General features: G+C 50.7%; 1 protein-coding gene across 7 annotated transcripts in view; it reads left to right on the forward strand.

Annotated features, from left to right (window-relative positions):
* Positions 1-10,506, forward strand: part of CAMKK2 (calcium/calmodulin dependent protein kinase kinase 2) — a 47,309-nt gene extending 36,803 nt beyond the window's left edge. For 4 of the 7 annotated variants that reach the window (XM_042962882.1, XM_042962884.1, XM_042962883.1 and 1 more), the window contains 3 exons: positions 4,106-4,206; positions 4,700-4,742; positions 7,583-10,506. In XM_042962882.1, coding sequence (XP_042818816.1) covers positions 4,106-4,206; positions 4,700-4,742; positions 7,583-7,747 — 309 coding nt within the window. In that variant the 3' untranslated portion in view covers positions 7,748-10,506. The remainder of the gene's footprint in view (positions 1-4,105; positions 4,207-4,699; positions 4,743-7,582) is intronic. The other 3 variants (XM_042962885.1, XM_042962888.1, XM_042962889.1) reach the window with 1 other exon arrangement.
* The last annotated feature ends 1,384 nt before the right edge of the window (positions 10,507-11,890 follow it).

The following is an 11,890-nucleotide window of genomic DNA, read 5'->3' on the forward strand; positions in this document are numbered from 1 at the left end:
GGGGACTGCTGAGACTTTCTACAAAGATGCAGTGTCTGGCCTCAAGTAAATGCCCCTCTAGGAGTCCAAATGCTGGCTCCTTCTCTCCCAGCTTTGCACTTCTCCCTCCTGCTTTCCCACACACTTTCTCTCTCCTTCTTCCAAAACTTGAGCCACTGGGGTGGGGCATCCATTCACATCTTCCTCCTCCTCCCTGACCTGGGACCTCTGCATGATCTTCACTGTTAAAACTCACCCACACTCACTCTTTCTCATCCACCCACTGCACCCATGTCCTGTGCCCACAGCTGGGGAGGCAGCTGGCGTCCGATCCAGGTGCCCACCATGGGTTATTTCTGTTCCAGGCCTGAGATGTTCTTGGGAGAAGATGTCGGACCCTAGGGGTCTGGGAGCAGGGGGTACAGTGATGAGTAAAACCAACATGGTGCATCCTCTGTCCGAGAGAGACAGATGCTGGGCAAACAGCCAATAGATAAATGTATAATGTAACGGGGGCTGCAATGTGTACCCCTAAGGGGCACTGTGTAGCCCTAAGAGGGGGATGTGGCCAGTGTGATGGGTTGGAAAAGGGCCTCCTGGAAGAAGCAGGTGTGCACTGAGAAGATGGCAGAGTGTTAACTGGGCCACGGTACTATTGGGCCGAGGGTGTTCCTGGCAGAGGGAAGAGCAAACGTGGTGATCCTCTGGTGGGAGGAAGCTAGGCCCACAAGAAGCTTTAGAAAGCCAGGCAGGACGAGGAAGGTGGGGGGACAGTGACATGAGTCTGGGCAGCAGGTGGGGCCAGCCCACACAAGACCTGAGGCCACAGCCAAGACTTAAATCTTAGTCCCAAGGGATGTGGGGAGCACGTGCAGGATTTGAGTCAGGGGAATAGGACCATCTGAGTTGGCCCTGGATAGATCCCACTTGGAAAATGGACTGTAGGCACCAGGGAGGAAGTAGGGGCTACTGTAGTCATCCGAGGGCGCGGGCTGGAGTGGGGAGGTCCAGGTCCCCTCCTGGCACCCGGTGTGTTCCAGGCACAGGGTTACAGAGATGAATGGAGTACAGCACTGGCCCTCATGGGGCTTCTGGCCTCGTAAGAAAGATGGAGTGGGAAAAATCACCCTCCTGTGCCATTACGTGGTGACAGGCCAGCGCAGAGAAGCAAGAGTGGAGGCTGCACAGAGGAGGAGCCCCTTCTGCTGGGTCCTGAGGGCTGGGAAGTTTGGCTGCTTTGACAAGGCCACAGGGAGGGGCGGGGTGGGTGGTCTTGCCAGGGGACCACCCCCGGCAAAGGCACAGAAGGAAGGGGCTGGTGTGTTCCAGAAGCCACAGAACATAGTCCCAAGGGAGGCACCGTGAGTGTCTTGCCACAGGGCATAGCCTTCATTTTCTAAGTCTGTGTTTTCCTTTTCTTCTTTAACGACATAGAATTCATGTAACATAAAATTAACCATTTTAAAGTGAACAATAAAGTAGCATTTATTATATTTACAGTATTGGGCAACCATCACTTCTGGTTCTGAAACATTTGCATTTCCCCCACCAAAGAAATCCTGTACCTGTTAACAGTCACTCTGTTCTCCCCTCCTCCGGACCCCTGGCGACCCCCAGTTGGTTTTCTGTCTCTCTGGATATGCCTTTCCTGGGCATTTCGTGTCAGTGGAATCACACAGGATGTGGTCTTCTGTGTCTGGCTTCTTTTGCTCAGCATCGTGTTTTTGAGGTTCATCCGGCTCGTAGCATGCCATTCCTTCTCATGGCTGAAGAATATGCTGTAGTATGAATAGGCCACATTTTGTGTATCCATTTTTCAGATGCCGAGTGTTTCCACCTTTTGGTAAATCGGTGGGTTTTTAAAAAATGCTTAGATTTCTTCTTAGCAGCACACACACAAAAACAGTTCAGCACATAAAACAGCTTGAAGAGGCACCATGTTCTGCTTGAGGGGGTGGGGGTTAGAGCCTTTCAGGGGGCTGAAGTCTTTTCCTTGAAAATTCCTTTGCAGGACACAGCAGCCAAAAGCATCACCAAAAATGACTAATTCGCTTCCTTTCTCCAGAACCTTCCTTGGCTCTCTGGCCAGCAACAGTAGAAGTTCCAGAGTTGTATGGGTGAAAGATTTTAAGCCAGGGAGTGAGGGAATCTGATCTGGGTTTTGGAAAGGATGGGACAGATCAGTAGGGGCGAGGCAGAAGACAGGGAGGCAGAGGAAGGGAGCTGAGCTGGGGCCGCGGGATGGGACGAGGGACGGTACCTTTTCCCAAGGGATCCTCTCCTCAGGCAGGTGTTTGCCAACCAGGCAGGGGACCCAGTCTGTGTTAGAGTGGACGAGGGGGCACACCAGCAAATTCCCGCTACTGGCAGTGAACAAGCCTGCCCTCAGCGCCTCTCAGACATGGATGGACCTTTGGCACCTCTCAGCTCTGTCGCCCTCCCGCCACACCACCCGGTGCCCTGGGGTGCTGCCTCAGCAGCTTAGACCTGGTCGGGTGTTTCCTGTCCTGCACTAAAACGCAGCCCCCTGAGAAACTAGTACCCTGTGTGATGCCAGTGGGAACGTACAATGGTGTAACCGCTGTAGAAACCAGCCTGGCAGTTCCTCAGAATGTGAACATGGTCATAACACGATCCAAGAATTCCACACCTGCGTGTGTACTCGAGAGAAATGAAAGCATTTTGTGTGGAAAACATGTCCACACACAAAAATGTGTACCTGGATGTTCATAGCGTTATTCACAATAGCCAAGAAGTGGAAACAGCCCCCACATCCACCTGTGGATGAATGGATAAACAAATGTGGCCTATCTGTACAAAGGAATGTTCTTTGGCAGCGAAGAGGGATGAAGCACTGATTCAAGCTGCAACAGGGCGAACCTTGAAAGCATGATGCGCAGTGTGGTAAGCCAGACACACTGTGTGGTTGCATTTGTGTGAGATGTCCAGAATAGACCAGTCCACAGAGACAGGACTCAGATCCGTGGTTGCCAGGGCCTGGGGGGAGGGGAAATGGGGTATGGGTACTGCTTTTTTTTCTTGGGGTGAAGGAAATGTTCTGAAGTTAGATAGTGGTGATGTGAATGTTCTAGAAACCATTGAACCGTATTATTTTTTTTTAATGTTGATTTATCTTAGAGACAGAGTGTGAGCAGGGGAGGGGCATAGAGCGAGGGAGACAATCCAAAGCAGGCTCCAGGCTCTGGCTGTCAGCACAGAGCCTTATGCAGGGCTCGAACTCACAAACTGAGGTCCTGACCTGAGCCAATGTCGGACGCTTAGCTGACTGAGCCACCCAGGTGCCCCAACTTTATTATTATTTTTAATGTTTATTTATTTATCTTAGAGAATACAAGTGAGGGAGGGGCAGAGAGAGAGAGACACAGAATCTGATGCAGGCTCCAGACTCTGAGCCATCAGCTCAGAGCCCAAAGCGGGATTTGAACCCATGAACCATGAGATCATGACCTGAGCCAAAGTCAGACACTTAATGGCCTGAGCCACCCAGGCACCCCTTAAACTTTACACTTTAAAATGGTGAATTTCCTACTTTGTGAATTATATTTCAATTAAAAGTGCAGCCCTTGTTAATTTGACCTGGAAAACAATAGTTGGGTTTCTCGTTGGGGTGGTCATAGATACCTTGCACTGAAAGTAAAGGCCCAGATTTGAAGATGAGACAGGTTGATGGGCCAGGAGGGCATGTGCAGCGATGGCTCAGTGAAACAAATGGTGCCAGATGCAGGGACACCTGGAAGAGGAGGGACAGTGCAGGCCAGCTCTTCTGGAGCACAGGGTCCCCCTGGGGCTCAGGTAGACCAAGACGAGATTAAGATAGGAGACTGTCAGAGCAAGGATTTTGGACCTTATCTTATTGACAGCCAGGGAGCCATAAATGGTTTTGGGTGCGGACTAGTCAGATTTGATGATGGCTTTGGCTTTTGTGTCCTGGGTGGGAGGGATGCTGCCCAGGGTGTTTCAAAGGCCAGTCACCAGCCACAAGCCCTGGGAGCTGTTGGGGGCTGGGAGAGAAAGGAAGAGGGAGCTAGCACCTGGGGGGTGGCACAAGGGAGGCTGTTGCCTGGAGTCTCCCCCAGGTGGCCCAGCTTCCTCCTCTCTCCTTCAGATTCTGGTGAAGACCATGATACGGAAACGCTCCTTTGGGAACCCGTTTGAGGGCAGCCGGCGGGAGGAGCGCTCATTGTCAGCGCCTGGAAACCTGCTTACGTGAGTATCCACCCGCCTTCCTGTGGGGTGGGGAGCCGGAGGGCAGCCTTGCCCAGCCCCCTCTGCCTGGGCCCATCCCTGGAACGACTCAGACCAGACCTTCCAGGAAATCAGAGAAGCTGCTGGGTTTGGGTTTGCCCCACCCCAGGCTCAGCCCACCTCCTTTTGCTGACTGCTAACCCACACTGGAGTTATACCTTTCTCAGGGAGACTTGCATAACTGGGGGAACCTCTTGACAATCAGAAAGTGTTTTTGTGGCCCAGAAGCATGCATGCTTGATGGTGGGATTATCAGCCCTGTGGTGGACGAGCAAGCCCTCTCTCTCATGTGACCCAGTGTGTCACAGCAGAGATGCCCTGCTCAATATCCCCCTGGCAGCAGCTTTGTGAAGCTGGTGTTTGGGGTCTGAGTGTCTCTGGGGTGGGGGACAGGCATCTCATAGATCCCGTGTCCCTTCTCACTTCCCTTTTCCCTCCCCTCTGGCCATTCCAGCAAAAAACCCACCAGGGAGTGTGAGCCCCTGTCTGAGCCCAAGGTAATGCCTGCCTGCCTGCGCTGTAGCCTCTGCCGGAGCCTGGGGGCGGGGGCAGCTGCAGAGTGCGGGGCACCCCCACCCAGGCGGAGGCTCCTTCCAGCTTGGGCTGCTGTGCCCAGGCTCACCTTGGGCCTCGGGACCTAGGATAAAAACAAGGGTCATCCAGGGGCTTGGACCCGATGGCGGGTCGTGCATGTGGGCTGGGCTGCGGGTGCATGGCGCTCCACCCGGAATGCCTGTGAATTCACCCAGGTCTCATGACCCAGTCTGGTACCCACACATGCTCAGTGCACGTCAACGGCATTGAAGCTGCGTCGCAGGGTCCCATGGCTGCCCCTGCTCTGGGTCCATGTGGTCAGAGCTTAGATCAGGCATGCTGTGCTCTGGGGCTGTCCAGCATCTACCCTTTCTTCTCTGATGGGTTAGGACCTAGAAAATAAGCCCTCTTCCAGCCTGCTGCAAATCAGTGTGAGAGTCCTCTGTCCCCTGGGTGGATCCGAACCTTTTCCCTTTTGGCCATCCGTCTTCTAAACACATAGCCTTGTCAGCATTACCCCACCTCCCAGGGCAGGTGAGAATTTTTGTCCCTGTGCACTGAGACGGTCCACACTCAGCACCCCTGCTGCCTCTCACCCTGCTAGTGCCTGTGGCAAGATAGAAATTCCAGTGTTCTTTCCTTTGAGTTCCACTCACTACCTCATTCTCAACTGGGAGCTCCAGGTCAATAACTGGAAAGCCATTTCTGTGTTTTAAGAGCAGCTTTATTGAGATATAATTCACATAGTACACATTTCACCCATTTAGAGTGTATGATTCAGTAGTTTTTAATATATTCACAGGGCTCTACAACCAACACCACAATCAATTTGAGAACATTTTCATGAGCCCCGGAAGAAACCCTGCACCCTTAGCTATCACCACTAGCTCCCCATTCCCAGCCAGTGCTAATCTACTCTCAGTTTCTATGGAGGTGCCTATTCTAGACATTTCACATCAATGGAATCGTACAGTATGTGACCTTTTGTGTCTGCCTTTTCTCAGCGTCATTTTTCAAGGTTCAGCAGTGTCGGTGCTTCATTCCTTTTTATGATCAAATTCTATTCCGTTGTATGATATGCCACATTTTATACATCCCTTCATTAAGTGATGGACACTGTTTCCATTTTGGCTCTCAGAGTGAATGCTGCTATGACCATTCACATACAAGCAGCAGCCATTTGTGTTTGGTGAGATGGAATGACCTGTGTCACAGGAGTCAAGGGCTTATATAGGCATGCAGCGGACTGTTTACGCTCCGGGAAAGTGGCAGTTAGCAACCAGCCGGTTGTTGGCAGCCTGAGACTGCCTCCTCCCTGCTAGGTTGGTCCCCAGTTCTCTGCTGCCAGATGACAGGGTGGCCCCGTCTACTCCTTGACCTGCCATGGTGACAGAGAGTGGAAGCCTAATGAGCAGGCTTTTTTTTTTTTTTTTTTTTTTTTCAAAGTAGGCTTCACGCATACGTGGGGCTTGAACTCACAACCTTGAGATCAGGAGTCGCATGCTCTACGGACTGAACCAGCCAGGTCTTTTTCTTCTCAACCTTAAGTGTTAGGGTTTACCTCCCATCTGTGTGCAAGTCTGTCATTCATTATTTTCAGTGAGCTCAAAATCACAAGATACCAACAGACTGAGATTGGCCCAGAGGGTTTTAGTTCCCCTTTATTCCCTCACCTGCAGTCCCAGTAGCACCTGGGCATTACCTGCTCTTGCCCTCAGCCTGCTGGTGGGATGCTTCGATTGTCCAGATGACCCAGCACTCGAGTTCATAGGGCTTATTCAGGTGTTGGAGGCCTGGGGCCCAAGGCCTGCAGCCGACCATCTGCACTAAAAGCCAGCTGGACCAAGCAGTGCTTCTAGGACAGAAGTAAAGGACCTGATTTGACATCTAGTTACCGCTTTCTTCCCTGGAGATTTGACCCCCTCTTCTGTGGCAGAAACATAAAAAGCCAGTGAGCTTGCCTTTTAAACAAAGAGATGTTTCTTCCTAGGAATGTACAGACATCACGCTTTTCTCTTCCCTTGTGCAGGGACAGAGTTTCCCTCCCGGCCAGGGACATACAGCAGATGTTAGTTAGTCCAATGTGGCAAGCCCAGTGGCTTTCCTTAGATGGGGCTGTCATCTCTTGCTGGTGGCAAGGGATTCAGGCTTCTCCTCAGGGATTTTCGTTCCCAGCTCCCGTAACAGCCCAGTCTGTCCCCCCGGCAGGTCTAGCTTCAGGATACGGGCTCTCAGGGACACAGGGATGCCTTTCCTCCTTGGTCTCTTCTGCTCTGATCAATCACATCACCAAGAGGAGGGGCCTTCTCTTCATCCAAGGTGTCTCTTGGGCCTGTGTGCGTGGGGCAGTTCTCTTGACCGCCATTTGCAGACATATGCAGGTTGGCCTGCTTGCTGCCCCTCAAGAAGCTCACCTTCAGGTGACTGAAGAATCTTCAATCTTAGCGTAAAGAAATAAGGTTGAGGTGGGGTGGGGGACCCATCAAGATCTCTAAAAAAAACCCGTGAACAGGCCCCAAAGCTGGTAGCACACTACTCACTTGGGATGATTTGAGGTGTTACAGGGATAGGTTCGCATCTATTTTTATATAGTTCCTTTCTATTTTTAGCAAATGATGCTGCTTTTCCATTCACAGAGGGGGTTACAGAGTCTCCTTTGAAACTTTTATATAGGCAAGAAAAGGGGAGAGCATCTAGAAGGAAAAGCCAAGTCAATGACGTTCCAGGTGGTGTGGGAACGTGGGAGACGCTGGTCAGGCCACGGCAGCCTTGCCTTAACGTGGGTTTTCTGTTCGGTGAGCAGGAAGCAAGGCAGCGAAGACAGCCTCCGGGGCCCCGACCCGCCCCCCGTGGGGGAGGAGGAAGTGCTCTTGTGAAAGGCGGTCCCCGCGCCGAGAGTTGGGGGGCCCCGGCCCCCGGCCCCCGCGCACGCATGCATCCTCTGCGGCCCGACGAGGCGATGGAGTAGCTGCCCGGACGCGCGACCTCGCATGCAGGCTGTACCCTGCGTTTCCATAGCAGCATGTCCTACGGAAACCCAGCACGTGTGTAGAGCCTTGACCGTCATCTCTGGTGTTTGTTTTTTTTTTTTTTCCCTTCCTTTGTTGTTTTAAAGGGGACAAAAAAAAAAAAGACTTGACTCCATGACATCGACCTTGGCCGCTGGCTGGCTGAACGGGCAGGTGTGAGGAGTTGCAGACCCAAAGCCACATGCATTTTGGGACAATTGCTTTTTAAAACGTTTTTATGCCAAAAATCTTTCATTGTGAACTCAGAACCATGTCAGATATACCAAGTGAATGTGTGGGGTTTGAAAATCATGAAAAACTGGCAGAAAACTCTGGCGGTGTGGGCTGAGACCACAGAGTTAGTTGCTGCGTTTGAAAGGGAGAGGAAGAGGGGGTGTGATTCCTCCTACAAACCCTGAAACCCCCGAACTCCAAGCCAGTTGGCACCTTCCAGGACTGTGGACTCACGGAGTCAGGGCAGGGCCAGCCCTCAGTAGCTGCAGGGAGCTTCGATGCAACTTATTTGTAAGAAGGACTTTAAATTTTTTTATGGGTGGAATTGTAGTCAGGAAAAGGGAAAGGGCTTGAAGCTTAATTGCTTCACAAAGGGGGATTTTCCACCCCCAGAAGGGTAGTCTGTGCTTGTTTGGGGAGGGGGGAAAGGGTTCACCTAAAGGACTGATGGTCACAGCAGGTTTCTGAAATAGTTAACTGAGCTCTGGTAAATCTCTTGTTAAATTACAAAAACTTCAGGGTGAAATCCTACACTTCCATGTACATTACATGGCTTAAGAGTAAACAAAATATTTTCAATTCTCTAACAAGACTGAACTCTAGAGTAGTTCAGGGGTCATTTCGAGCTTCCAGGATATGTTCCCCGGCTTCAGGCATGTTAGATCCCAGTTAGAGCCTCTGGCTGTATATTAGCAGTTTAGCTTGTTGGTAACTTGTGTATTCTAGAGACGCCAAAGTTCTGTTTTCTTAAATACTAGCTGATTGTTGTAGTCCGTGAAACACTTAGTTTCTGGGGGGCCAGTTATGAAATACTTTGATTCTCATCCTGACAGGCAAAGTTCTATTAGGATCTACCCAATAACTCTGGGGCACCCTTTTAGAGAAGATTGTTGACACCCAGAGCAGTCCTCAGGGTCCACGAGGACCAGGGCTTGGCACAGGGAGTTCTGTTTTGTAGCCAGAAGTCCAGAGAGAAAAGGTTTACCTTTTTGACTTCCAACTAATACTGGGAACTTTCATTGCTATTCAAGTGCAACTTTGTCCAGAGCCAGACATGGGTGAGTGTGAAGTTCAAGGGGGAGGAAAACTAGAAGGCCTTTGCCCTGGGAAATTCCCAGTGCTTTGTGGACTCTGGCTTGGGGGAAAAAGCGTCAGTAACTGGGTCCAGAGGCCATGCTTTTCTGTAGTTTCTGTCTGATCATTATTGGTAGGAGGACTTCTTGGAGAGAGACAGTGAAGCAAGGCCTTCCTGCCCTTGCCTGGTTTATTCACGGAACCTGAGTGTTACTGGCTTCCACAGATCTTCGTAAGCTCTTGAGTGTCATTTATTTAGCCAGACTTTTCTTGATATCTTGCAAACGATACAGAATTAGGGAATGCTGGTTTCTAAGAGCAAAGGACACCCATCAGATGAAGGGTTGTCTGGCCTGCTTACTTTCTTTTTTGTAACCTGGTACTTCCTCTCGCATTCCTGCACTTGTTTATATATATGGGCAACACCCCTTCTGGGAGCAGATGGGGTCTGGTTAGTTTGCAGTAAGCACCTTGCGGTAGTTAAAGTCACCCTGTCCTAGGTCCCAGCCTGTCTGTGTGGACTCTGGCCTGGCCGAGTGGCTTGCCCAGGGAGGGCGGGCAGCATGTGGAGCTTCTGCGTTCTAGAACTTCTGTGTTTATACAGCTGCATCAGGCAAGACTGTTTCTTCCACCATGAAACTCCCCATGTCGGATTTCCTCCTATGGGTAATGCCAGCTGTTTAGGCGGGTGGGTGGGGGGGAGGCCCGTATTCATAACTTTTTTTTTTTTTTTTTTCAAAGAATCACCAAAGAAAGCTGTGGGAAGGAATCACTACCCCCAGAAAGTATAAGCAGAGGGCCGTACCATAAAGTGTAGAGCTACCATTCTCTCAGAGCACAAACATTGATTTTTCAGAAGCCGGCTCTGTCAGGAAAGGGGAGAAGCTGTCACGGGCAGCTTTTCTAGTGAGCCAAAGGATGCCCTATCAGTTTCTTCCATTGCTGGCTCATCCGTGGGACCAATTTGGTATAAGCAACCTGGGCCCTTGTGCAAGTTCTTGCTCCTTCTTCCTCTGCCCTGCTCCACGTCCCCCGTCTCTTCCGCAGGCTTACCAGGGGCTCGCAGAAAGCCTTAGCTAGCCCCTCATTGGCTCTGGGGGCTGGAGAGGCTGGCTTCCCAGGGTCTGGCCTTTCCTGTGAGTCAGGGCTCCCATCCTAAAAGCCCTTTTGGAACAAGGAGGCGAATACCTGAGCATTTGGACACACAGGCTCAACCTATTGCTCTCACTCATCTTTCAAAGGGGAGCTTTGCGTTGCTGGGCAAGGAAGAACCATGACCTCCACTTGCTTCCAAGGTGCTAGGGAATGTTTCCAGGTCGTCGGTTCCCATCCTCTTCACAGCTTTATGGGCCGAGTTCTGTGGGACTGCTGAGTTTTCTATTCTGTGTTTGATTTAATGCCCGATGCTTCTGTTTTATTCCTGATCCTTTCTACTATGCATTTTCCTTTTATCAGGTGTACAAAGTTAAATACTGTGTATTTATCACTTAAAAAGTACATGAACTTAAGAGAAAAATAAGCCTTTGGTGTTTTTTCCACAGATGTTTAAGCTTCTCTGTAAACTTGAAATAAACAGCAAAATGGTGCAAAGCCTGGGCCTTTGGGGGATATTTTTGTTGGTTGTTGTTTACAGGTGTCTCTAGGACATCGTCTTTATGGGTGTTTTCCTTCCTTAGGCTATGAGATCAAATGCCCAAGCCAGGGCTAATGTGTTCAGCATTACATTATTCATGCCCAGTATAACCATCTCCTAGTATCCCGCTACTGAAAGTGTGGTCCCCGGGCCAGGAGCATCCGCATCTCCTGAGAGTGCTTTGGAAATACAAATTCCCAGGCCCCACTTAAAAAGATACCCGGGTGACTCGTGTGCGTGCTAAAGTCTGAGAAGTACTGCTCTAGCAGGCTAGATTCTCCCAGTGGAGACGAACCAGATGAACAGCTCTGGGAGCCGCATTAATTGCACAGGGAACACTGTCCTGTGAGCAGGCAGGTTACAGGACACATCACCCCGCGAGGTAGGTATTTAGCCCGTTTTATGGATCATCACCTGTAAACTGAGGCTCAGAAATTTACTTAAGTCTGTTGTCTGAAGGCTCTTTGTCAGCAAATTCAGCGTTCTACAGAACCTGGACAGTTGCCGGTTTTCGTGGCGTCTGGAGACTGTTTCAGAACTGATGCTTCCTCCAGACTAGAGGCTGGGGGTTCCCTGTACTCCAAACGTGAAGTGAGCCCAGAGCATTGCTTCACTGGCTTTGAACCTCGGTTTTCTGTTATGAAGGGATGGCAGATAAGTTCTGAAAACTTCCTGTTCTATTGCTGCAGAACTGTGATTATTGGAATATGGGTCTTTAAGAGCAGGTGTTCCTATTCAAAGACCCCACTGAGAATCTGATGAACGCTAAAAACAATGCACACAGGTGCATCCCTTTGCTGAGTTTTAAAGGTTCCTGAGACTCCGAAAGTCCATCCACGCGTGCAAGGGGAAGCAGCAGCACCAGGGAGTGCCAGCACGTGGGAATATAGCTGAATACAAGATGCCTGGTGAGTAAAATAAGCAATCCCTCCCCCACCCTTCACCCCAGCTGGCTGTGGCGTTCCATCTGAGCTGAGGCCGAAAGAAGTGGCCCCCAGTCCAGAAACTCCGTTCTTAGCCTGCGAGATGAGAAGCCATCCCTAAAACGTCCACTTCCATTTGATCCATGTGTTCAGGCAGGCGTTGTTTTCAAAGAGGCAGCACGAACCAGAGCTTTTTATTCAAAGGGGTTCGGTAAACTTCCCCCCCCCCCCCCGCCCCC

The sequence above is a fragment of the Panthera tigris genome, chromosome D3 (assembly GCF_018350195.1).
Source record: "Panthera tigris isolate Pti1 chromosome D3, P.tigris_Pti1_mat1.1, whole genome shotgun sequence".
NCBI classification, from domain to species: domain Eukaryota; kingdom Metazoa; phylum Chordata; class Mammalia; order Carnivora; family Felidae; genus Panthera; species Panthera tigris.